At 41.9% G+C, this 27,856-nt stretch overlaps 1 protein-coding gene across 6 annotated transcripts in view; it reads left to right on the top strand.

Annotated features, from left to right (window-relative positions):
• The window catches only part of Sh3kbp1 (SH3 domain containing kinase binding protein 1), a 351,985-nt gene that overhangs the window by 41,707 nt on the left and 282,422 nt on the right, over nt 1-27,856 (top strand). For all 6 annotated transcript variants that reach the window (XM_051141512.1, XM_051141508.1, XM_051141514.1 and 3 more), the window contains exon 2: nt 9,345-9,502. In XM_051141512.1, the coding sequence (XP_050997469.1) occupies nt 9,345-9,502 (158 nt within the window). The remainder of the gene's footprint in view (nt 1-9,344; nt 9,503-27,856) is intronic.

Genomic DNA, 27,856 nt, shown 5'->3' with positions numbered 1-27,856 from the left:
GGCCTTTTGTAGAAAAGCGTACCATTTTTTAAAAAGTTGGTACACAAGTTACAAGAAACAGAAACCAACTATGTCTTAACTAAAGAGGGCACATGATTCATGGAAAGGCTTTAGGGTGGAAGAAGCTGGAGAATCATGTGTGGGAAAGATGGCAACCAGACTGCTTCTGAGAGCTCTGGTGGAGTGTGTGCTCTAGCTGTTCCCAACTGCTGTCACATTACTGGCAGTCAGTTAACTTCTGTGCCCATGCATGAGCTGGCAGAATATTGAACATGTCAGCTGCATTCTCATCAGATTGTATCTCATGGGGGAGGAGGAGCTTCTCCAAATGGCTTTCTTCCCTGGATGGGGAGAGTGGTGGCTCCCTGGGGGCACCAACATAGTCAACTACTTGAGCAAATACCTACACTTATAAGTTCCTAAATGTGGGTCACATAGTGTTTCCACTTTTATCTTTAAAAGATAAATTTAGCTATACCATTTTGCATATGTAAGTGTGTGCTGTGACTTTCTGATAAATGTTTAGCATTGTGGACTTTTTTTTTTTTTACCACAGTTTAAGATTAAGATGTTTCCATCACCCCAAAGATCCCTCATATCCACTTGTAATCAGTCTACATCCCTGGCCCCAGGCAACCTTACTGAACTATTTTCTGTCTTTTGAGATTTGAGCATAGGTTTTTATATGCTCTTGATTGCTATAACTTCTGGGTATTGTAGAAACTGCTGCATGTAGGGAGGGCAAGGAAGAAGCCTTCCAATGGTGCCCAAGTCTGCATCTTGCTGGTCTAAATTACTACTGATGTTTGATTTAGGTTTAACTTTCTCTCCTGAGAACTGTCATTTGGGAGAGTGCAGATGCTAAATCTTCCGTCATGGAACATTCTAGACCTCAGCTCTTCACCTGGAAAATTAGGAAATTATCTGAAAGATGACATCTGATGTTATTTCTATCATCAATAATCAGCAATTATGCTTTTTTCAGCAATCCCTTCTTATGAAAATGAGTTCTTGATTTTCTATACTACCATCAAACAGGATGGAACGGAAACATAAAAACTAAAAATGTCTTCATCAGAGTGAGCACAATGAAAAATTGTAAACCCACAAGTGTGTGACATTTCTACTTCCGAAATGATTAAAGCGTAAAGCCACACCTACTGAGACCTTTGTGACAGCCTGTGTGTGTGTGTGTGTGTGTGTGTGACAAAGGAAGTTACTTGGAAACTTCCATCCTCCTCTATGCTATCTGGTTTGTTCACATGTTTATTGAGTCACAAGGGATGCTAGGTGGGGGAGCCAGAATTCTGGGACACAGAAAGACTTTTCCCAGACGAGGCTTGCAGGCTGCTTGGGACAAGCCAGTGTGAAGTGCAGCTCTAAGTGGGGCAAAGCTAGAGAGAGGAAGTACAGGGGCAAGGCAGAAGAGGTTGCATCCCACATGGGCCTCTCTCATTGCCCCTGTGTCAGGTTCTGCAGGAAGCTGCTTGACAGCTGGCTTAGCCAACCTAACAGTTAAAACCCACCCATTTTGTCCTAATGGGGAAGACATTCAGCAAGTTCGAAGGCAGAGATAGGGAAGGTTGAAGTGTTAACATTTCTAAACAGATCTCTTATCTCCTGGTGCTCAATCTTTTTGTTGTTGTTGTTGTTGTTAACTGTAGCTTTGGCTCATTTTTTTCAGACAGTAGTTGTAGAAAACTTATGGAGGCTGGCTTTTGGCAACTGGAGGGTGGTGTTTTTATTTTTGTTTTTGTTTTTGTTTCTGATGGGGAGACATCCTTAAGTTTTGTAATTCATGGTGTCTTTAAATATGGGATTTTGTTTACTTTTGTCCTAATTACACCTCTGAGATACTCTACTTCGCCTGGTGATTTAATTTTGTGCTTGTGCCGAGTTAGTTTTCCAAAGGGTACCATTTAAAAAAAAAAGTATATGTAATGTTTTACCTTCATTTACTAAAGTTACTTGTAGCTTCCTGTAGGCAAGGTGAAATGGTTGGAAGCACAGACTTGGGGTCTGGTGAAGATTTTGGTCATGTTGGTATAGCCTGAGGTCTTTATTGCTTTTTTGGCTAAACACTGTTTTAGACCATTGCTATTCAAAAGGAATATAATACAAGGCACACATATAATTTAACATGTTCCAACAGCCACATTAAGAAAGCTAAAATAGCTCAAATTATTTTCAATATTTATTTTCTCCAGTAATTCCGAAGAATCATGCCACTGTGCAGTCCATGTTAAAAAGAAATGTTGAGCCACTTTGTGTTCTTTGTATTGGAGTTTTAGAGCAAGAACCCCAGCACTAGCAGCCCCCACAGCCTGGGCTGAGCCACTTGTCCCAGTACTCCAATTCAAGAGCTGAGCCATAGTGCTGAGCAGAGAAAGATCAAATCGAGGTGGCACATTGAGAAGAAAACCAAAGAGATTCAGCGGTTCCTAGTTTGTCTTTGGGGTACTGACATGAAGTTCAGGTTTAACCGGAAGAATTGTGTCAGGAGAAAGGGGGCTGCTTAATTAAGTGGTCTTGGTCACATGGCCTGAGTGATCAGAGTCTCACTTGTGGTTCCAGGAGTGGCCTAAAGAAGTCCACACTGACTGCTTGACAGGAGAGGCTGGTTTTCATCAGGTAATAACCCCTGTTCCATGCTTCAGCCTTGCCACCATGCAAACTAGTCCTCATTTGGGGCCGAGTTGTGGCCTTCCAAGGAGGTTTTGCTGTTGCTGCAATCCAAGGTGACAAGGAATTTACAACAGTGACTGGAAACCTTTCAATGCCTTTTTTGGTATGTGGAACAGGACACTGTAAAAGGCGGACAGTCAGCTATCTCAGCTACTCTTATCTTTGTGCCTTGAGCCTGGAAGGGAAATGAGATAGGTTAGGTGTTGTGGCTTTCCAGATGTCACTCCTGAGTGATTAGCAAGCCTATGTGCAGAGGCAAACAGGCGATCCAGCAGACTACAGGAGAAAAAAAAATAAAGGCAGATGCCAGGCATGCATCCTGCTTTTAGCTTACCATGTGCACCCAAGCTAGAAGTCATTACTTTTCAACAGAAACAGTTTCTAAGTAGGGACCAGTGAGATGGCTCAGTGGGTCACGGTACTTGCTGTCAAAACTCGACAATCTCTGATCCCCGGCATCCACGTAGTGGAAGGAGAAAACCAACTCTTGCAAATTGTCCTCTGACTGTCACATATGCACGATGGCATGCACCGCTCCAAACAGACAAACAAAAAGTGCTTGTTACACCTTTGAGAAAGTATTTATTTATTTATTTATCTATAATATGTATAGGTGTTTCGCCTGCAAGTATATATGTGTACCATGTGCATGAAGTACCTGTGAAGGCCAGAAGAGGTCATAGGTTCTCACTAGGACTGGAATTATAGATAGTTGTGAGCCAGAGGAGCTAAACCATATCGCCAGCCCCTTGTTATACTTTTATGACACATGTTGATTCACACAAAGCCACATTTTGTACACTCAGTAGCCACTGTAACTGGTGCTATTACATTGGAATGAAAAGTTGCAAGCCTTTGAAAGGAAGGGAGACATAGCTCCTGACTTAGGAGCTCTTAAAGTCATGCACAGCTTTCCTTTTTTCTTTTTCTCTTCCTTTTCTTTTCTTTTTTTCTCTTTTTGGTTTTTTTTGAGACAAGGTTGCTCTGTGTAATAGATTTAGCTGTCCTGGAACACACTTTGTAGACCAGGCTGGCTTCAAAGAGAAATCCACCTGCCTCTGCCTCCCAAGTGCTGGGATTAAAGGCATGCACCACCATCGCCTGGCTTCATGCACAGCTTTCTTACCTTAAGAGAAACCTGATATGTAAAAAAAAAAAAAAAAAAAATCATCTCAACAGGAAAGGTAAAGCAGGAAGTGATTATTCATGTCACAAAAGAATTAACCACAGCTTCTTTTAAATAGCAAACTCCCTTAGTGCACTGAACAATATGACTCAATTTGCAGAAATGAGATTGGCACTTGACATTTTACAGGTATCTTTGTTGGGCAGAAACTATCTATTCATATAAAATGTAAGCTGCTGAGTGGTTGGATTATCAAAGCTGCATTGAATACCTGTTGGATGCCCTGGATACTCACAGGGGCCACAGTAGAATAAACTGTGATCCACACACAGAAAGGATTTAGTAACTCACCAGGAAGACTCAGAAGCCATCACCACAGCATAGGGTGACCTGCGTGGCAGAGCCAGGAAGGCCTAGGGGCTAGTGAAGGCAGGGAAGCAGTTTGGAGGTGGTCAGGAACCATCTGAGGCTAGAAAGCAGGGAAGGTACATATAATTTCCTGTGGTTAAAGAGAAGGTTAAAAGCCGGGCTGTGGTGGTGCATGCCTTTAATTCCAGCACTCGGGAGGCAGAGGCAGGCGGATCGCTGTGAATTCGAGGCCAGCCTGGTCTACAAAGTGAGTCCAGGACAGCCAGGGCTACATAGAGAGACCCTGTCTCGAAAAACTAACTAACTAACTAACTAACTAACTAGAAGGTTAACTCCTGTTCGATGTGGAAATAATTTTTTTTTCAACTGGGAGTTTAGTGAAAGAGTAAATTAAGAAGCAAGCAATATAGTAGTCTAGTGTAAAGAAGACTTGAATGTTGTGCACTTGTACTCTCCATGTCCCCAGACCTGAATGACTATTCTTACTATACATAGTGGACATCCCCTGAGACAGGCCCTTAAGCTTGCTTGGAAAGAGAGAATGAAGGAAAACCAGGATGCTTTTCTCTATGACATGGTGGCAGCTGTTCACATGGTAGAGTCTCCTAGATTTCTTCCAGGTTTACCTTGCTAGAGTTCAGCTAGAGAGCAGGGAAGTGTGACCTGCTGGTTAGGAAGGAAGAAGCAAGGCTGTGAGCGACACTTTGGCCAGGTCTAGAGTTCCTGAAAGTTATCGAAGTTAACCAGGAGACAGTTCAGTTCCCTTTGTCTTTCTAGAACAGTTCCTTGTTCTCCTTCTGTTTTCGAAAGGCACACCTGTATTTGGGTTCTCTCAGTTTGCTCCCCCTCTACACTTTCATGTCTCCCATCAGAAAAATTGAAACTTTTCCTTTCCTGGTCCAATGAGATCTGGTGGGGGGCGGGGGAGCCTGAGTTTATGGTCTATGGTTTGGTATGTTTGTTTTTTACGGTGTTGAGAATTGAATTTAGGATCTCATGCATGCTAGGTAAGGGTTCTGCCATTGAGTTGTATTTCCAGACCTTGTATTTTTTCTTTCTTTCACTTAAAATTTTTATTTTATGTGTATGTATGTTTACATAGGTGTAAGTATATGTACCTCATGTATGCCTAGTGCCAGAAGAATGTGTCAGATGCCCTGAAATTAGAGTTATAGATGGTTGTGAGCCATCATGTGGGTGCAGGGAATTGAACCTGGTTCCTCTGGAAAAGCAGTGAGTGTTCTTAACCACAGATTCGTATTTCCAGCTCCCTGGTTGCTTTTCTAAACAGGAATATTGTTTGAGTATTTAAAAACTTTGTCATGGATACATTTTTACATGATGTCTCCATTATGAGAACACTCGAGTGTGTGAACACACACACACAGAAACAGACACACACACACACAGAGCTGTGAGATCATGGATGATACAATCTTTTCATGTCATCATATAGGTGGTTCATTGACCAAACTTACAGGGCAGATGACTGTTTATTACTGTATGATGAGCTCGAACCTTTTATGAAGGACAGTGAGCTTTTGGAAAACAAACAGATGAGTTTCATATGGCCAGAGACAATTGGAAGAAAAACAAAGCTATTTTCTCCAAAGGCCAAGGACTTAGTTTTGAACTGCTGTTAATCCCTGGATAGCCCAGCATTCATAGCTCTGTCATAGAGGGTGGATGTAAGCCCCATATTACAATTTCCCTGATGCTCATGGAGAGTCGTTTGGCCATTTTCCTATAAGATGTGGTTGGCCTAAGCTGCTGTTTGTCTCGCCAAGAGCTGATGTGGCAGCTGCACATTTTCTTGAGTTGAATAGTCTGCAGCTTTTACACCCTGCAGATCTTTCAAGCTGTTTGTCCCATTTAGTGAGGGTGATTTTAGTTAAAGGGGTGAGAACCATAAAGGGGTGTAGGCACCACAGAGCTGTGGGTGCACTCCCTGCTACCAGAGCTGGTGCTTGCTCTAGCAGAACTTGCTGGCTTGTGCTTTTTTTTTTTGCCCAGCACTCCTTGCTTCTATTGTCTCATAGGTTACCTTCTGCCCCTTGGAGGCCCCTGACTAGCTGGCAGAGAGCAGATCATTATGTAAGTGGAATAGCAGGGAAGTTGGCATTTTCTCTTTTAAAAATTAATATGAACAGGCATTATAACTTTTTTCTCCAAGCATCATCTCAGAGGATCCCTGAGTGGGTGTGTCTCACATAGGGAAAACTTTGTCTCAGAAAATGAGCTTAATTTTCTTGCAGAGCTTTAGCTTCCCAGGGAAGATGGGCATCAGACTATTTAATTGGAAAATGAGATAATTTAGGGTCTGGCACATGAATTATACTATAACCTCAGTTTCAATAGATCAGTCTCTATTTAGAGTAAACTTTTACAAATAAATTGATATGAAGGTCTACAAATGTTGCCCAGGCTAGATGAACTGTTGAGTCTCTTGCCCCAGCCCCCTCAATAGCTGCTACTATAGGAATGTGAGACTACATCTAGTTGAAAGCTGGTTTTGATTTTTATTTGTGATACAAGGTCTCACTAAGCTGAGCAGACTAGCCTTGAACTTGCTTTGTTGCCCAGGCAGGTACACGGTTTTGTAACCCTCCTGTCTCATTCTCCCAAGTAACTGGTGTGTGTGTGTGTGTGTGTGTGTGTGTGTGTGTGTGTGTGTGTGTGTGTGTGTGTGTGTGTATGTGTGTGTGTGAGAGAGAGAGAGAGAGAGAGAGGGAGGGAGGGAGGGAGAGAGAGGAAGAAGTGCATATTTGTATTTGTGAGTTCAGGTGTGTAAGTGTCATAGTGCATATGTAGAGGTCATAGGACACCCTTGGGTCCTCAGTTTCCACTTTCTTTTGAGACAGTGCCACTTTTTGTTGTTTGCTACTGTGCAGTCAGGCTAGCTGGCCCATGAGTTTCTAGGGGATTCTCCTGTTTCTGCTTTCTGACTATTTGTTTGGCTTTATGTGGATTCTGGGGACTCAAAGTCAAATCTTTGAACTTGCACAGGAAGCACTTTGTCCACCGAGTGATGGCTCATTTGAACTACTGGAGACCAGAGCATGGAACAGAGAAATTGGAGTGTTTCTACATGCATACATGAACACATGAGAAATCAGGAAGGGCTTCCTTGTGTATGTTTCTGTAATCTTTTTTTATGGACAAGTGATGACAATAGCAAGTCAACTTCATCATGAGCAGCTTTATGATGGGAGAATGCACTAACTCATCATGTAATAAAACAGCAATCTAGGAAAAGGCTGTTCTATTCTGAGTCGCTGGATTAGTTTACTTCCTTGTTCAGCTGCCCTCATGAGTAATTAGTCTGGAGGACAGGATATTCTGAATCAGAAGTGTGGTGGGACTTTAACCTCTGATAGAAATGCAAAGCTTGTATGATGGAGACCCACTCATCTACTGACCTTTCCCCTCAGACAAGTGCCTTAGTCTATTGCATTTGTTTTGAATCATTTGTGCCTTTTAGTTTTCTATTTAAGAAATCTCTTCCAAATCCAAGGTCACTAACATTTTCTATCATGCTTTCTTAGATCCCCAAAATAGGAACCCAGAGTCTCCAAAAAGAAATGACAAGGGAAGGGAAGTGCTAATTACCCTGGTTTGATAAGTGCAGGCTCTGTGCATGAGTTGTAGTATCACACTGTACCCCATTAATGTGTGTGGCTTTTGCATGTTAGTAAAATGTTACACACACGGCCCCTGCAAAAGATGTAGTTTGTTCACGTTTATATTTGTAATGTATAATTAATTCACTTAACTTTCTCTTTATCTCATCATAACTCTTAAGTTGTTTAAGAGAAACTTGGAGTTTCATCTAATTGAAGGAGAGATAAACCTGTTTTTGTTATGATCCCAAGTGTGGCATGGGGAGTGGTTTTGTGAGAGAACAGATGATGTTAAGCCACTAGAAGATAAACCACCTCATGCAGGAGCTTGATTGTTGCCAGATGAAAAGATCCTGTGAACAGACTCTGGAAGGAGATGCATAAATGAGCCCAAAACTGGGGGTGGGGCCTTTGGAGACTTGGGATAGTTTGGCTGCTCATCGCTCCACTTCGAGATGCTCCTAGAGAGAACCACTCAAAGGAAGGCTTCAGGCTCCAGGCTCCAGCTGAGGTTCCGAGTTCTGGTTACTCCAGGTTCCAGCAGAAGAAATCCTGCTGATTATGCCAGGAGAATCGTTACTCGGAACTGTTATCTTTACGAGCTTGTTAATTGTGTTCCTCAACCCTCTTCTCCTATTGTTTTGGTTAGTTGGTCATAAGGGACGTACACTCGTTCATAATAAAATATATTTGTTAAAAAATTAAGCTTACATCTAATTTTCCCTATCTTTTTATTCCTACATTTATATGAAGTTGCAAATAGAAAAAGGGACACGTTTTGATGGTGGTTTATATTGAGAAGCACAAAGAAGACCTCAGAGTCTGAAGGAGTCTTGTGACTGCTCTATGGATAAGTTAACCGCTCTCTGTTTAGCTTGTGCCATGTTACATTGGTACTTTGTCAACAAAAGAGTTTCCTCATCTGTTGCCTCTGCCTACACCAACTTAAGGGATAGCTTCTTTGCTACTGAGAAGATAGTTTAATATGGTCCAACTGTCTGTGAGCTCATCTGTTGAGGCAGCAGTGCTTCTGATGTGGGCAATCTGAGACATTGGTTCAACTAGTGGAGCCCTCTGCTTCATGTGTTTTTACTTACATAATGTAGTCATGAGAAATAGCTATCATCTGTGTAGCATGGGAATTACAGTCCATATTTTGCGCAGCTTGAGGTCCAAGAACATTAAGACAGCAGGGTTTGCACTGGCTGGGTGAGGAGCGGCCCAAAGACTTAATTAATATCTCTTATTTGTGGTCTCTGGTCTGTACACTTGAAGAAATGATGCCACATACCCTGTGTGTTTGGTAAGTGTTGTCAGGCCACTGTCACTGTGTGGTTTCCCTTCTGAAGTCTCTGCTGACCCTGACACCGAATTGTAGGCTACCCTGCCTATGTCTGACCACGACCAGCACTTTGTGGTTTCAGAGCTACATAGGCTTCAGGTTAACCAAAATCAGGTTGCCTGTGGTCTTGCAGGGCTGTCGAAGCTCAGACTTCTACAACAGCTGACCCTAAAACTTCTCTTTTGTTTTCTATTCCTTGCAGTGGAGGCCATAGTGGAGTTTGATTACCAGGCCCAGCATGACGATGAGCTGACAATCAGCGTGGGTGAGATCATCACCAACATCAGGAAGGAGGATGGAGGCTGGTGGGAGGGACAGATCAACGGCAGGAGAGGTTTGTTCCCTGACAACTTTGTAAGAGTGAGTACAAAGCCAAACCCTTTTTCCTGTTTCCTGTGTGGGCTTTGCTGACCAAAAGGCTGTGGGGGCATGAGGGTAAAGTGCAAGGGCCTCTTAGGCGCTTTGCTGATGGCTTGAACTTGTGGGGAATGTCAAGGAGAGCATGTATAATTGTGCCCTGTGTATGTGGGATATTTGTTTTTGAATGACTTTTTATAACCCCAAATGATCTTTCCCTCAGTGGTTTAATCGCCTTTTAGAAAATGCTGAGAAAAATATAAAGCTTAAGAAATTGTTTGGTGTATGTATTTGCTTATGCACTGTGACAGTTTGAGGGGATTTTTTTTCTCGTTTTACATTCCATGCAAACTGGAATTTGAAACTCAGTTTTTGCCATGTGCATCGGTAGCCTTCAAATCAAATACTGAATGTAAATGATGCTCTTTTCTACTTTCTACTAAGAGATTTGCCTTTGTCACAGGGGCAGTATTGTTTTCCCTTTCTCCCTTATGCCTGTGAAGCACTGAATAAAAGCTGTTTTGTCAGGAAGATTTTGAAACCTGGTGCCCTTTGTCAAACTCACTCAGGGCTAAATTACAAGATATTTCTCATTCCTGTTAATAAACGATGCGTCTCAACTGTTACAGACAATAGTGTGAATTGGGGGGTTAAGAAGAGGTTGTCTGGAGGCCATTTTTCATGGGAAATACTAACCAGGTCTAAAAAATCCAGTACCATAAGCTTCTGGTCCCATGCTAGAGAAGAGATGATTGCCTTCCATTCATGGTGAATCCCCAGGCTTGCAGCAGAGTTCTGTGTGGCACCAGACCATGTTTAGGAAATGTGTCTTGGCTGTATAGAGCAGGGTTTTGGGGGGATTCTTGGACCCAGAGATTCATGTGTCATCCTCAAAAGAGCCTCAAGGGCTGGGTGGGGGTGTTGGTGAAACCACCTAAAGAGCTACAAGTTTCCAGTGCTTGGGCCTCCTACCTCCACCCTGTGCCAATCTAAACTGAATAGAAATCGAATTGAGTTCTTCTGCAGGATCTTGCCCTCAGATGACCATGCTGACCTCTCCTTTTCTTTGCTTTTGGTGTACAGAAAGCTGGGGAGTGGGGTGGAGGTCAGCTGGAATACGCTGATAGGCCTTACATTGCTTTCTGTGGTAGGAATGTGCAAACCATGCTGGAATAGAGGGGCTTCCTCCCATTCTTAAGGTAGCAAAGCACAACTTTTGGACTACCACTGATTGACTCTGTTGATAGCTAAATGAGAGGGAATTCTTGTGCCTTTCCAAACCAAAACTTCTCCACTTTGGAAAAGGACCATTGTTGAAGTTACGCCAAACTTGAATGTGAAAGGAGAGGTTTCCCAAAGGAGAGCACAGTGGTTGGGGTAAAGAAGGAAGGAGCAAGAGAAGAGCATGTGGCAGAGAGGAGATGACCCTGGGAAAGGGGATAGTCCTTAGAAAGGGCGGAGGAGTGTGAGAAAGACATGGGGTGTGGGAAAAGAGGAGGAGCGCAGGAAGGGTTTCAGTTTAGAGGGCAAGTTCAGTTCTGAGAGTTTGTAGTGTGTCTTGTTGGCTGAGTACCTTCTCACTTCAAACCACAGACTCACAGAACTGAATTGGAAAGCATTGACTAAACCTATAGAATTGGTTTGGTGGCTCACTCCTCATGTGAGCCTCATATGAGCAGTTGTGGAAGGCAGATAGGAACCAGGGCAGAAAGTACCCAGGGTCTGCTCAGTGACTGTCCTCTCTTTGGCAGTGCTGCTAGCCTATAGAAGAGAAGGTGCTCTCCTTGCGAGGTAGGGGTGATATGGGCCTTCTTGCCAGGAGGTCCTTCATTGTCTTGCCTGTGCTACCATGGCTTACACTCGGGAGCCCTGAGCTGCACCCCCTGCATGTACTGGGCTTTTGCTCCAGGGGTGCTTTAAGGTGAGGCAGTAGGGAGGCAGAACACAGAGATCTGGGGGCTATTCCTTAGGCATCTACCTGTGGGGTGGCCCTGGGCTGCCTGTGTTCCTTCCCAGAGAATGGCTGCTTCCATTCAGTCCTCTTTCCTCCATGCTTTCTGGGGGGCTTTGTCTTGAGCTCCTTGCTACTATCTTAGGGGTTCTCTTTATTTGATTGAAAACAATCTCCTTATTAATCTGTCCCCAGGTTGATCTGAGCATGTTATTCACTCTGAGCATACTGTTCACTCTTACTACCTCATTGGCTGCTCTGGGGGTTAAATGGCATAAACTCCTCATTCAATGAGCACTGTGGCAGCCATCTGGTCAGTGTGCCTTTGTCCTGTTACCACATAAAGAATGACCATGTCCTTTGGATGGGAGGCCCTGGTGGCACTCAGAGGAAGGATAGCAGGCTACCAAGAAGAGACTTGATACCCTATGAGCATATACAGGGGGAGGAGGTCCCCCCTTAGTCACAGACATAGGGGAGAGGGGTAAGGGGAAAGCAGGAGGGAGGGAGGAATGGGAGGATACAAGGGATGGGATAACAATTGAGATGTAATATGAATAAATTAATAAAATATTAAAAAAAAAGAATGACCTCTTCCCTTTTTCTCTCCCAATCAGTTGTCTCCTAACCTTAGACTTGAGCCCTTGTTTAGTGAAAGGATGTCCCATTCTTGGGAGGTACTTAGTCCACCTGTGGTGGATGAAGTTGAAATGTCTAGGGGCCACGCTGCTTGTGGCTGTCACAATCTAGAAAAACTTCAGTTCTTTCAGATGGCTGAGTCTATTTGCAAGTCTTCACCCTTAGGCTGATTATCGAAAACTCAGTAGGTGGATGTAAGGGAGTTTAACAACAATCATAACTCCTGCAGCAAATTTTAAAAAGAAAAATGTGTTTTTCAGCAATAACAATCATATTGGCATGCATCTGCCAGTTTTGAATAGTTCATTTAGCTTAAGAATTAATTTGTCTTGGATTGAATTAAGTCATTTTGTGGAGTTCCATCATTTATTGTGTGCCTCTGTTGATGTTATCACGATTAGAGAGCTGCCTCAAGTTTTTCTTCAGTTCATTGTCAACACCCACCCACCCCCCCCCCCACCAGTGTCCCATTTGAGGACACTTTCCTGAAATGATGGCATTCACTGATGACCTTCAACTCTTCTTTGTCTCAGTCTCTCAAGCAAGAACCTCTACCATACTCTTATTTAAAATTTTATTTTTAATTTATATATATTCTACCATACTCTTGGTGTGGTCTATACTCACCCAACTCATTATTAAGAACAGGACTGTCCTTTGCTAGCTCTCAGTGGTTTTGTTTATCTGTTTGTCCCACTTTTATTTATATGCCTTTATTCACTTACATTAAATATGTTAGAAGAATCTTTTCAAATCCTCTTTTTTTTTCTCCTATCCATCTTTCCTCATTTTTCTCTTAATAATCTCTTTTTTCATTGTTTGAAGATTTCATACAGCATATGATGTTTGGATCAAATACACCCCCCCCATTCTCTCCTTGCCAATTCCTCCCTTATCTTCCCTATTACTTTCCCATCCCAACTTCATATGTTCTCTCTTTTTAAAGTCATGGAGTCTACTTACTACTGCCTACATGGATCTCAGGCGTTGAATCCCTGAAGAAGACCTACTTACATGCAAATAGCTGCTTAAATAGGGGTGGGACATCATGAACAATTGCCCCATCCATGCTAGTATTCAGGCTCCCTTGATCTTCTACATGCAGTCATGGCTACTATGAGCCATGTCTGGCAAATACTGTTTTGCTATAGGTGTCTTATTACTGCTAATTTGTAGAGTCTTTCTGCCCCCTCTTCCATGATGATCCCTAAGCTGTGGAGACAGGGAATACATCTTAGCCAGGGTTTCTATTGCTGTGAAGAGGCACCCTGGTCATGGTAATTCTTATCAAGGAAAACATGTAATGGGGCGTGGCTTACAATTAGTCCATCAGCATCATGGCATGCAGGCTGACAGGGTGCAGGAGAGAGGTAGTTGAGAGTTCTATATCTGGATCGGTAAGCAGCAGGAAGTGACAGTGACACAGTGGCCAAGCTTGAGCTTTTAAGACCTCAAAGCCCAGCCTCTAGGATTCCTCTAACAAGGCAACATCTACTTCAACAAGGCCAGACCTCCTAATAGTGCCACTCCCTATGAGCCCATGGGGGGCCATTTTTATTCAAACCACTACAGACTGTGATAATAGACACCCCATTCAGGGCTGAGCACTCTATTTTCTCATCCTCTGAATGTTGATCAGTTGTGAGTCTCTATCAATCACCATATACTGATATGTATATATTGAATGTTTATCTTGTCTCTCTTCAAAAAAAAATCAATTCATTTTAAAGATAAAATTTACATGGACTAAAATGCATGACACAAGTATGATTTTTCTCTTTATATATAGGATGTACTTCTACAACCACCATCTAGAGTAATACTATTTTTGACATTTCCCACTCCACAAAGTTCTCTTACTTTTTCCTAGACATTCCTCTCTTTCCAGGTAGTCCATCTATTGTGGAGTGTTCCCATATTTGAATTGTCATGTAAGGAAGGCTGTAAGAACACGTGCTAGTTTGCATGTCTTCTTTTGTGTCACAAAATTTTGCATGTATCAGTACTTAATTCTTGCCATAAAGTATTACACAGTAATAAATATAACTTGTCAATCTGTTTTTTGTTGATAGCTATTTGGGTTGTTTCATTTGGGGGTCTTTGTGAATTTTTATGTGTCTTCTATAAACACAAGCACTCATTTTTTATGTATATAATATAGTTGTAGGAGGGGAAATGCCACCCTTGATTTCAACCAGTAGGTTTTTTTGTTCTGTATAAAGAAAGCTGGGGCATCTGGAAGGAGTGGTGGTGGGTGTTGTGCATGCATGTACTTTGAGCCTCCTGTCTGCTACTTAAGCCCAGTGAATGAATCACCCTGAATCCTGGTGACTCTGACTGTCAAGGAGACCTGAAACACAGAGCTCAGTCTCTTGGAGCTGATTTGATTGAAGGCCAGGAACTATCAAAGCCTAATCCTTATATTATTAAAAACATGCACAGAAAGAGCATGTATCTAAGCTTTGTTGGAGTCATTTAATGAGGAAACCAGTGGAATAACAAAACTTGATTTACTGAGGATATGAGGAACTGATTAAAAAGTCAGTGGAATATTCAAATAAGATTGTAAAGTGAGATTCAAAACTGGCTTCTGTCTTAGAGGACAATAAAACCCTAACCTTTTCAGCTATCTTCTTTACCAGAAGAGAGAGAGAAAAAAAAGTATGCCATACTGTGTGTTATATGAGTTATTCTCTGGCTTTTGTAGGGTCGTAAAACGTCCTAATAAAGTATCAGTCTAATTTATATTTCCAGAGAGGCAGATGGCCCTCCTGGGATCTCCCTTAAGAAAATGCATTAACATAACACTAAAAGGTCCCATGATCATAACCATGGGCTTTTTAAATTTTTGTTTTGGCCTAATTTCCAGGTTTGGGTATTGTATTCATGAACTGACCACGAAAGACCGTAGTATGGCGTACAATATTAGGAAAAAATAGAGTGAATCATCATAGTCATTTAATAAAGAAATCTATGTCCTTTCTAAGATCTCAAACTGCCAGATAAATCAGAGGGCAGACGCTATTACAGGCAGATGTGGGCTCTCTGTTTGGATTTCATTACCAATATCACCCTTTAAAAACCTTACTCTTGAGACGCATACAACATTGTGGTTTGATCATTTCTGGCATCTCTTGACCTGGACCCCCACCAGGTAAAAGCATGGTAAAGGGAAGCGGGACTGACGCCGGAGACATTTTGTAATTCACATTCAGAAAGCAGGAAGCTGCGGTAGGGGTTAAAAGAATATGGTTGTTGATCTTGAAGTGCATCTGATACCGTCTGTGAGGAAGTGTGCTGTTTTCTCGGCCTGGCTCTGTCCATGGAAGTAGCTTTGTATGCCACTGTTGAAAGCTGAAGTGTATTTACTTACAGTTTGCTTTCTATGCCTGCTAAGTGTAACAGTTCTCAGCCCAGTTTCCCGTCTCCTCACTTCTCCCTTGCTGGGTGTTTAAGATCTGTCTTTGGCATATTCAGAGCCTTTTTTGTGTGTGTGTATTTGTGTAAAGATTGGCCAGTGGAGTCCCTAAATGAGACAAAAAGCCAGTATTCTATATACTTGTGACACTTTGAGACAAAGCTCAGAGTTTTGCTTCTGTCCTTGATTTAGGAAAGGAACAGGAATCTACTTCAACAAGTGTCATTAAGCAGACATTTCCACATTGCTGTTTTATACTCAGAGTCATTTTTGGATTTCCTTTGACAAAATTTTGCTTTTCTCTACACTTCCCACCCAAAGGCCGTTCCTTTTGTGGTTTATAGCAGTTATTATTTTCAAGATCCCTGTTGAAAAGTAGCGGGGGATTTGGCAGGTGCGTTTCATTATGGGTAGAGACCCTTCTTTTTTTTATTTTCAGTACTGAGGATGGAATTCAGTTTCACACATGCCATGCAAACACTGTACCACTGGGCTCAGTCACCAGCCTTGCAAATGCCTCTTTTTTGTTCACATCTCGTGGTGAAGTGTTTGGGTACACGAGGGGCTGCTGTTCTCACACAGTAGATATTTGTTGAGTGACTGGTATAGAGGAGTCTAGCTAGTTGGTAAACACCAAAGAATATGAGCATAATGAAGACACATTAAACAGAGTGCCATGGTGTCATGAATATACCTCCTTGCACGGGGGGAAAAAAAAAAAATATATATATATATATATATATATATATATATATATATATATATATAGTGCCTGTGCCATAGCCTTGGAGAGCACGTGTTAGACATTGTTCTGCAAAGATGATTGACAAAGGTGTTTCTGATTAAAATGCCACTTGGGAAGTTGTTGAGTTTATTCATCAGACAACTATTCGAACATGGTAGATGAACCATTTAAAGGCTCTGATTGCTGGTTACTTTAAGGAATTATAATGGCTGCATTCTACTCAAGGCTTACTGGCTGCTTAGCATTGCAAGTATAATCTGAGTACAGGAGTCAGAGTGTGTTGAGCACTTCCTGTTTGCCAGGCAAGAAAGGGCCTAAGCCCTTCATGTTCAGTACTTTATGATTTCATGAAATTGTACCATCCTATGACATAGGTTTTTTTTTTTTTTGATTTAGAAAAGATGCTCAGAAAAGGCAACAAAGTACATCAATATGAAGGGACTTATCCATAGCTGCAGGAGCTAGGAGGGGGCAGAGAGAACTCTGGACTACAGGAAGCAGTCTCTCTAATCCCAGCCTCCAATCTGATAGCATTATCTGGATGTCTGATGGCATTCCCCTCTATGCCGCTACCACCTGCTGCAGTATGCTTCCTCTAGATATCTTACCAAAAGGAAGCAAATCATATATTAAACCATAAAAATAAAAAACAGCCTTGTCTGGTCGTAGAGGTGCACACCTTTAATTCCAGCACTCAAGAAGCAGAGGCTGGTGAGTCTCTTAAGTTTGAGGCCAGCCTGGTCTACATAGTGAGTTCTAGGCCAGCCAGGGCTACTTAGTAAGCCCTTGAGTCAAAACAAACAAACAAACAAACAAACAAAAATAAACCAACAAGCAAACAACAATAGTAACAAGGCAGCCTTGATTTAGTCATAAGCTTACACTATTTTTTCCCTACAAATTCCAAAGTAAGGCAAGTAGGGAAAATGTTTCATTTTTATTATGAGTTTGCAAACGTCATTTTTTTAGTGCTTAGGATATGCTTGCTCTTCAGAAGGAGTGGGACTGCTGCTTTTTGTCCTCGGGGCCCTTCACAGCAAGCAATTCCAGCTCAAATTATGTTTTCACCATTAAACACATAGTTCATTTTCAGAAAAACCTGTAAGCCTGACAACTGGAACTGTTGGAGTAACATATCCCACAATGGCGTCTAAGTAGGGTCTGCAGTAATTAAGGACACCTGTTTGATGTAGAGGGGCCCATAGCACTTGAAAGTTCAAGCTTTCCAAATGTTACAGTGCAGGAAGGGGGTGGGGTAGCCAGTGCCTCTTGTGAGAGAGCTGTGACTTTTGTGAATTGTAGTCCCCTGGCAGAGTTGATTATGTATAATGGAGTCTTATTTCCTTAATGACAAGATTTTCAAATCCTAGCTTAGAGTGGGATATTTTGTAAACCATGTGTTTTCACCTCTGGCTCTCTAGCAGATCACAATCTAAACTGTCTAGGCTGTTGCTGTGATCCTTATTGAGTATTAAACTTGGGAGTGTGGGGCTCCATCTGAGCACTCTAGCCAGTGTTCTCTTACTTGGTCGTGCTCCAGCTGTGTTGCCTCGTCACAAGTTTGGGGTAAAAGGAGGAGTTGGGATAAGAGACTTAGAATTTTTTTTAAAGTTTTGCTTTTAAAGCCCGGCATCGTGGTTCACATTTGTAATCCCAGAATTTGGGAGGTGGAGGCAAAAGGATCAGGAGTTTAGGATCCTTCTCCACTCTCTAGCCAGCTGAAGGTCAAGGCCAGCTTGGGCTACAGGAGAGGGGTCACTGTGACTGATTTGTGCCGAATGGCACAGCTGAACTGAAATGGGAGGTTATCCAGCTGAGCCTAATTTGATATATGAACCTTTTTAAAAAAATTTTATTTATTATGTATACAACATCCTGCCTGCATGTATGCCTGCACACCAGAAGAGGGCACCAGATCTCATTATAGATGTCTGTGATCCAACATGTGGTTGCTGGGAATTGAACTCAGGACCTCTGGAAGAGCAGCCAGTGCTCTTAACCTCTGAGCCATCTCTCCAGCCCTGATATATGAATCTTTAAGAGTTGAGAGTTCTCTGTGCATCAGCAACAGAAAGGGAAGTCACACTAAACGCTTGAGAAGGATATTCTACTTTGAAAAGGGGGTTCACATTCAGAGTACAGCAACCTGTTGTAGGAGCAGAGAATTGACTTTGGTTAATAGTGACAGGAGAAATTAAGGCTTCAGGCCTTCAGACAAAAAGATTGGATTCTGCCAAAACCCCAAGTGAGCTTGGAAATGCATTCCTTGAGTTTCCAGATAAAAGTTGAGCCCAGCGGACAGCTTAAAATGGCTATGTGCAATGTAGATGTGAGCCTACTAGCATTTTTGACCTCCAGAACTTCCAGAGAATAAATGGATGTTGTTTGAAAATGTATGGTTTAAAGTACAGATAGCATTGGTACAAAGGGAAGTTCTCCTTCTCTGCTAGTGGCTTGTAGACGGAGACTGACTATTGTCATTGAGCGACATGGGGAAACCCATGGCAGGCCTCAGATTTCAAGTACTATACAATCCATTGTTATTAGAGCCACCATGCCATGCACTGGGCCTCTAGAACTGACTTTGTATCCACTGTCCAATGTCTCCCCTTTCCTACAAGGCCATCTTTATTCAGAAACTCCTTTGTTGTTAGGTTGTCTGGGACTGAGCAACATCACACCTCTACCTACACTACCCTATTACTCTGCCCTTTCATTTCTAAATCAACTTCCAATACTCCTAACTTCACGCTGCAGCACCCGTCTGACAAACACCAAGAGCTTTTCCAGCGTCTCAGAGTGCCTTAATATTTGCATAGTAGCTAATGCATGTCAACGGATTAGTGTAAATCAAGCAGCATTCTCAGCTCCTTTATAAATGTGCTGCTAGAAATGTATCATTTGATTTCTAAGTCTTCCAAGACTTTTCTGGTATCTTTTGGCTGTTGGCTTTTAGGTTTATTATATTATGAACAGAGAATAAACTCTATACGATTTCAAGTCCTTTTACAGGTTGAGGTTAGATGATGATGATGATGATGATATTATCCAAGATAAGGTCTATAAATACTTAAAAAGAATTTGTGCTATGCTATATAAGGTTGGAGTAGTCTATAAAAGCAAATTGGAACCTTTTGGTTGATCATGTTTTTTAGTTCTAGATCTACATTGCCTTCTCACCCAGTAACGAGTACTGAGAAAAGTGGTACTAAAGTTCCCAGCTATAATTATAGATTTGTCTGTATTTAATTTCATACTGATTTGACTCCTTGACTTATTTCCTAATAAGCACCTCATAAATTGAAATTATTGTAAGTTAAAAATACATTTAATATGCTTATAAAACATGAGTAACCAGGTATACTGAAGAAGTATCCATTGTTTATGATCATGGGTCTGCTGGGAACTGTGGCTCACTGCCACTGCTCAATCTTGTGACACAGTACTCTGATGCATGTCACTCACCAAAAGATCAAACTCCAAGATCTGATATACTCTTTCAGTGGAGTTCTTATTATCTTCAAAATTGCATAAAGAAGAAAAATTGTAAGGTGAGTCACTACAAATCAGGAAGCCTTTGCATCTGAACTTCCATTTTTAATTTTAAAATTTATCACATATCATATATCACATATAAATTATATACATAGAAGTGCTTTGATCATCATATTTTTATTATATTCTCCATTATTTGCTTTTATCCCTATTCCTTCTACTGTTTCTAAGGTTTTGTTTCGATGTACACACATGTGGGATTGCTAGATCTTCTTGGATGAATCTAGTCCTTATCGTTGTTCAGATGCCATTGTTCATTTCTTAGAGAAAACTGAAACTGTCAAGTCCAAAAGAACCTGGGGACAGATGACTGACTATGGTGCGTATTAGCATTCCGAAACGCACACTGCCCTCCAGGATCTCTCAGCATTGCAAATACCTGTTACAGAGCTTATGCTGGCATTTGGGCTCTTCGCATCTTGCCCCCTGCCCTAAACTTCTCCAGCTCACGGGCTTCCCTTCCCATAGCTTCTGATTCCTATATAACTCTGCCATTTTGGCCATGTTCTTTCTTGGTCCTCTTCTCTTCTCTTCTCTTCTCTTCTTCTCTTGCTCTCCCTCCATGCCAAGGCCTGGTTCATTGTGTTGGTCATGTTTAGTCCATTCCATTCTCTTTCTGCTCAACTGTTCCTTGGAGTGGTCATGTACTCACTTTGTACAGGCTCCCTCTCCTAGCAGCTAGGGGTGGGATTTCAAGCCTAAGTCTCCTCTCCGTTGCTGGGCAGTGTACATGCTATTACAACTGCTATGAATTCCTAAGTGCATCCATGTGGAAGCTAGCCAGCTATTTCAGCTAGACTCACTGGCTAGTAAGCTCTCGGGATCCACCTGTAGCTCCTCCTCACCAGCCAGGACCAGGGCTAGAGATGTGTGCTGCAGATCCTGGCTCTTGGTTTATTTGTTTGTTTTTTGGTTTTTTGGTTTTTGAGACAGGGTTTCTCTGTGTAGCATTGACTGTCTTGGACTCACTTTGTATATCAGGCTGGCCTTGAACTCACAGAGATTCACCTCCATGTCTTTAGATGATCAATGCATGGTCACTCCAATCTTTCTTTCCTTGTAGATAATGTCTTACTTGCTTTTTCTTATTAATTTTTATAAACTTGATTATGAAATTCATTGACAAATTTTTCTTTCAGTTTATCCTGTTTATATTCTGCACAGTTCTTGATTCTGGAAGTCCATGCTTTTTGTGAAATTCAGTGAATTTTCATACATTATTTATTTGAATTACTCTTGCCATACTCTTACTCTTTTGGAATATAAGGACACAAACATTAGACTATACTGTTGTCCCATGAATGCCTGAGGCTACTTTCTGTCTGTTGCTCAGACTGAATACATTTTATTGATACATTTTCAAGTTTATTGATTAATTTTGTGTCACCAATCATTTACTGAGCTCACCCACTAGGCTTTAAATTTGACTATTTTTCACTTCTGTACTTCCATTTTTGCTGCTATTTTCTAAATTTTCATTCATTTGTAGTTGCTTGTGAAACTATTTTTTGAGTCATGTTCTTATCCTGTAGCTCTGGCTGTCCTGGAACTCACTATGTAGAGCAGGCTGGCCTTGAGCTCATAGAGATCATTCTATCTCTGCCTTCTAAGTGCTGGGATTTAATGTCTGTGCTACTATAGCCAGTCAAGTATTCTTTGAAAAATTTGCATTTCTTTATTTGTATGTACCCATGTTGGGGGTTCCCTATGGAAGTTAAAGGACAATTGGCAGGAGTCAGTCCTTTCATTCCACCATGTGGGAGTGGTGGCTATGTTAATTAGCTTGATGCCAGTAAGCATTTCATAATGTACATATACATCAAATCTTCATATTGTATATTCTATATAGTTTTTATTTGTCAGTCAGATAGCAATAAAACTGAAAAACTAAGTGGCAAAATTGTCCAGCCGTAGTAACTCCTATCTCTATCAGTGATCAGTTAGAGGCTAGAGCAGGGCCACAGCTAAAGAAGCAAACAAAAATCTGAGACCTACATTGTAGGTGCATTATAGGACCTGTTGGCAGTATAGATGGTTGTAGGCCTAACAGGCAGACTTTTGATTCTACTGTAGTTTCTTAAATCACAATACCAGATGTCCCAATCTATGCGCAAGCCTAATAGTAGAGCTCATCATCTTTATGCTGTTGAGGGAGATGGGATAAGTGGGTATATGGCAACCTCTGGGAGAGTATAGCTGAAGATGTGCATGTTGCTGTACTGGGTAGTGTCAACATGCACTAAGGAGAATGCCTGCTTCCCAAGCTCCCCATCCTTTTCTGCCACCATTTGTGGAAAGAGGTGAATGAAGCCAGTCCATTCTTTTTGCTTTGAGCCGTCTGTTTTGCTTGTCAAGGGCATGGGCATTTCTTTTGTTGTTATATTTCCCTTCAAATTTTTCTCGAGAAGACTGTGGGAGGAAGGGAGGGAGGGAGGGAGGGAGAGAGAGAGAGAGAGAGAGAGAGAGAGAGAGAGAGAGAGAGAGAGAGAGAGAGAGAGAGAGAGAGAGAGAAACAGACAGACGGGTTGTGGGGGGGGAGTGAGGGGGAGGATATGATATGCTTCTGGGAGTCTGAATACAGAAAACAAATGGGCTTGCCTGAGTTTGTAAGCTGAGAAGTTGTTCAAGCCAAACCACATCCTGCCTTGGGGTTCAGGAAGCAGGTGGTCCCAGATGGAGATCTGGGGGCCAGGCAACTGTGTGAACCCTGTGCTCGATGTGTGGGGATGATTTTTGTCACCATGTCCCCTTCATACTGGCTTTTCTTTTGAGGAGACTATCCAACTCACTGGTTACAGTAAAGGCTGTGGTGCTGGTCTGATTCCAGATGTGGCTGTGCTGCAGAGCAGCTGCAAACAGGTGGCTGTGTGGCAGCTCTTGAGGAAGTACTTTGCTGGCTGTAAACAACTCATGGTCAAGGGCTGAGAATGCCGTTTGCTGTTATCAGTATAGCGGGAGCCTCCTCGAACCCAGAGGCAGGTTTTAAAAAATACACTATAGAAAAAAATAAATTTCAAAAAGAACTTTTAAATATTTACTGAATGTACCTTACAGTCACGGTTACACTAAAATATAGTTGGACCTGATAAAATGTTAAATGTGAGCATATTCTTAGCTGCGCTGGTATTTCATTGTCTGTAGTCATGGGTTTAGTTTCTGACTGGCCAGACAGTTCATAATAAAGAAACAACATCCAAACTCAACATGGACAGATGGTGAGCAAAAGACACATTGCAGTTGTTTAAAACAGAAACATTAACAAGTAGTCGCTGCTAAACTTGCAGTCGTGCCGTGTTGGATTAGAATGTCCATGGGCTCACTTGGAAACACATCAGGTTGATAGTTGCTGCTTGGTAATTGCTGTCGACTAGCCTGGCTCATGCTCACAATTCAGTCTTTAACCCTTTCCCTCAGCTAACAACTCATCTGTGTGTCCACAATTTTTTTCTCAGCAGTATTTTTGGGTATTGTCACATTTTTTTTGGCAGTGCTAGGCATGGGACTCTGAGCCTGGCCCACCGTAGGTAAATACTAAACAACTGGGCTACATCTCCAAGTCCTGTGTCCTGATCTTGAAATTACAGTAATTGCCAGCTTGCCAGTAAGAAATCCGGTTAGCACATGAAGCCCCTACTCCTCTGCATTAAATGGGTGATTACATTAGGCTTTTGAGGCAGGTACTCTGAACTTTGAGAAATTTGAATGTGGAGGACATGAGCTTCGTGTGGTTTCAGATGTTGAGAATCCTTTTCTGCATGCATTCATATTTCTTCCAGAGACTGCCCTGTTATTTAGTTCAAAATGTCACACTACAGCAGCTCTCTCTAGTGCATATAATCCAGGCAATTATGGTGTGAGCCTCTGCTGTCAGTGGTAGTTAAAATCCATATACCTCACTCCTTTTTTAGCCTCTGCTTTTTTTTTTTATTCAATTTAACTCATCCTTTTATTTTAAAACTTGAATTTGAATGGGTTCCATTAACAGATATTTTAAAGTGACAATCAAGTCTAGGGTGCTGCCAACTCAAAGCTGAACAGAATCCCCAGCCCTTGAGCTGGATAGGAAATCAATTTCAGGCCGGGTGCAACTGCAATGCAGAGATACAGCTGATTTGTAAACAGCCCTTGTATCAACACATCACAGTTGACAAGCCACAATGAAGCGTGTGATCTTGCTATCTGCATGGCAGCCATGATTGCAAGTCCACGTGAAGTGCATCTCCCAGGGCCACACAGGATAATTAAAGCCACAGACTCATCATTGGTCAATGATTACAGATTACCTCATTTACAGGCAAATTTAAGCCTGCCTTCATTCATTATACGGCAAGGCAAACGAGGATTCAGTTTACCTAAAACTACATTTTCCCCTTTTAATTGGAATAGTCAAGTGAATATTAAATTACAAATACAACTAGAAGTCATTTTCCTTGAAATTACTGTAGGGCCATGCTTGCTAGTCCTGGGCTGTACTGTCACTGAATTTCTCTTAATCCTGTAACCGCTTCCTTGCTTGTCCTGATGGCAGGGATTGGTAGGCAATCTCTGCCATCCTTTTGTTTCCCAGAGTGGCTAGAATGTGTCCTGTGGTCACAGAATGAGCATGTTAAATATTCATCTGGCTTAATTGAATTTAATATGGGACCCTTAAAACTAACTTGTCAGTGTAGAGTTTATTAAATGCTCTACTTTTTAATAGCATATAATTTATTTGTTATTGTCTAAGCTAGTGAATTATTTAAGTAAAAGGGAAATTCTTTCCTTGAGGTAGCTCTTACCCAGATGGTGCCACTTTCATTTCCATATTATTACTGAGTACAGTAAATGAGAAATTATGTACGAGGACAGAGGTGATCCAAAGTTTTACAGTATGCTGCTATGTATAAATGCATTGCACTTGGGATCTGCTACTTGCTGGTTGGACCAGCGTCTCCTGCATGTTTGTTTTTAACTTTCAACTTTTATAAATATTCACAGTAATGTTTAGATATTGGTTCAAAAAGTGAATTAGCATGTAATATTTTTATGTTATTGATTTCTCAATATTTGCATTTTAAAATAAGTTTATTCTCTTTGACACATTAATTTATCGATTTCAAACTTCTTTCCTTTCTTTTACACTAAAATGTAATGGTATAATTAGACAATTTCTGCCTTTCAAAATAAGGGCTGAAGTGTTGCCAAAAGTGTAGGTTGTGGGGCTGGTGAAAGCTCGTCCTGTCCCCAGCCCTCTGACCTGAGTTCAGTCCTTAGGATTCACATGGTAGAAGCAGAGACCTGTTCCATAAAGTTGCTCTCTGGCCTCCACATTGGTGGTATGACACCCATTTTTGTATACGCACCACACAACACACACACACACACGTGTGTGTGTACTAAATAAAAAAATTAATTTTTAAAATGTGCAAGTTATTTTTGATAGCTCATGTGGTCTTTGATTTAGTTTAGTCTACATTGGCCAACCACACAATAATTTCATAGTATAAAATGTTTCTGAACTCTTAAACTATGTAAGCGTATGACAGTATAGCCCATATCTGGCTCTTTGCTACCTAATTTTGTCAAATTGTTACCACATTGTTGACACAACTTTGGTTCTTTTCAAAAATAAATAGACTTACAGTTTTAGCTCAGATATGTAGAGAGCTGCAAACTCCCCCCCCCCCCCCCCCCCCCCCCCGCTACTTCCAATAAACACTGGGCTGGTACTTAACAAGACAATCAAGTTCACAGAGCAAATAGACATTTTAAAATCTGGAGACCAGTAGGTACTTTCCGAGACACAGGAGAGGACCTGAGCATTTGCTCTGCAGGGGCAGAAGCCACTAGTTGCCCTAGAAGTAGGTAGGAAATGTAAGCTAGCAAAGGTGACAAACTGCTGGGGGCAGAGTGTGGGCTGGCTGCCTCTCCCGGGGGAGGGGGGGTAACATCTAGAAGAGGGGTTCTAGCCCTTTGCAGACCTTCCTGCAGGAGCCTCGCCCGGAGTCATAGGACTGAGTAAAGGCACAGAAAGTTTATGGTGCTGGGCTCAGGAATCATGGAGAAATCCACTCAGACCCTGCTCCCTTAAGGGGAGGGGGAAGGCGAATTTCTGTAAAGGAAGTACACAGTGCAAGGGCAGTGGTGAAATGCCACTGCTTGAAGAGAATTCTCCCATCCCCTACCCCTTCCTCCACTACCCCATGCCACCCCCCCCCCCGCAAAAAAAGAAAGAAAAAAGAAAAAAAGGTTTTACTCTACAGGATAAAGTACTTTAAGTAGAGATAGATGTGTGCTGGGTCCATAGGGGCTGGGCTGGGGCGCTGTAGCCCAGGAAGAGAACCAAAGGTACCTGTGGAAGCTATATAGGCCCCACCATACAGGCCAGATTTTGAGATCTAGAATACTTGACCACTGCCCTCTTTGTCCCCCAACCATGTGTCAAATCTCAGCACTACCCAAATTCTATTTAGATCAGTACAAACCCCCACACTTGAGATGTTGAGATGTTGATTTCGACATCTACTACCTGGTACAAAATGCCCAACTTTCAACTCCAACTTTCAAAGCATGGCAATATATATATATATATATTCTGAAGGATCAAAGCAGTCACTGAGACCAGATGCAGATACTGTATAGCTGTTGCAATTATTGAACCATACACACATGCATTGTGTCCTCCAAGGACTCTTCAGGTGTCAGGTGCTGTTTGGGATGCTAGTTTTAGAATAGGCCTAAGAGAGTCTGAGGTCGGAGCTTAAAGACAAACAGAGAGCAGAGAGCATAACCACAGACAAACGAAAAGATCATTATAATTGAAATGTGCAATGAAGAAATAAATATGAGCAGGAAAAGCACAGTGTGGCTGGTAGAATGTGTGGCCTGGTTCAGCTGCCTTTAGCCATCAAGTGAGGAAGAACTCACCTCTCGGGGGATGCGATGCTAGATCACACTAGTGAGTGATGAAGAGAGGCCTGTCATTGGCAAGAACGAGCCGAGGACAGAGCAGCAAGTGCCAAGGCATGAACAAGGTTGGATTTTTCTGGTATGACATAAATGCTTTTGAAGGTACAAGTGTCAGGGCACAGTGCTGGCAAGAGCAATCTCACATTTGCGTTACTGTCCTGGCTGACCCAGGGAGGAACAAGTGGGGGGCTTCCCTTCTGCTTATTTAAATCTCTCTCTTTTAGTGCGTGTAGGAATAACTTCTTTTTGCTCCTATTTTTTTTTTTTTTAATGGAGGACTTACTATACCTTCTTGTAACCACTTCAGGATCTGAGAATGTGAGCTTACAGTTGTGGGTGAAAACATTTTGTTAGCCATTAAAATTGCAGTGCCTGTTTTAATAATTGTAATGAATTCACATCACTTCGGCTGTTGAGCCTGACCACCTATCCCATCCCAGGTCATGGTTATTCCCACATTACAGGTGGGGGAACTGAAGCCGGAGGCATTATCTGGCTTTAATGGAGATTGAAAATCACATATGGGCCCACTTGGTTCCACTTCTGTATTTGAAGTCTGCCAGCCCAACCCCCCCCCCCCCCCCACAGGATTTAAGTGTAAGAACTATATAGTATAGGCATTTCAAGAAGGTTTTATTTTGGTTGTGACTATTTCTGTATATATGTGCATGGGTATGGGTATGTGTATCTGTGTGCATGTGCCCATGGAAGCCAGAAAAGAGCTAGAGTTACAAATGGTTGTGAATCTCCTCACTTGGGTGCTAGGACCTAAGCCTGGGTCTTTTGCCATAGCAATAATGCTTTTAACCTTTGAGCCATCTTCCCAGCTCCCACCCCTTTCCGAGGTAAGAGTCTCATGTTGTTGAATCTGTTATGTAGCTGAGCTGGCCTTGAACTCCTGAACCTTGATTCTCTTTCCTCTTCTTCCCAAGTGCTAAGACTATTGGTGTGCAAACAACACATCCAACTGGAAGGATGGATAGTCTTAAAAAAGTAGAGGCCTTGGAGGAAGAAAAGACCTGAAAACTAACTGTAGAAATCTAGTCAAATTCTTGTGATTAGTAAGCTGTTGTCAAAGCACTGACTACTAAAACTGCCTGG

The sequence above is a fragment of the Acomys russatus genome, chromosome X (assembly GCF_903995435.1).
Source record: "Acomys russatus chromosome X, mAcoRus1.1, whole genome shotgun sequence".
Lineage (NCBI taxonomy): Eukaryota > Metazoa > Chordata > Mammalia > Rodentia > Muridae > Acomys > Acomys russatus.
This window is presented reverse-complemented; position numbering and strand designations above follow the sequence as displayed.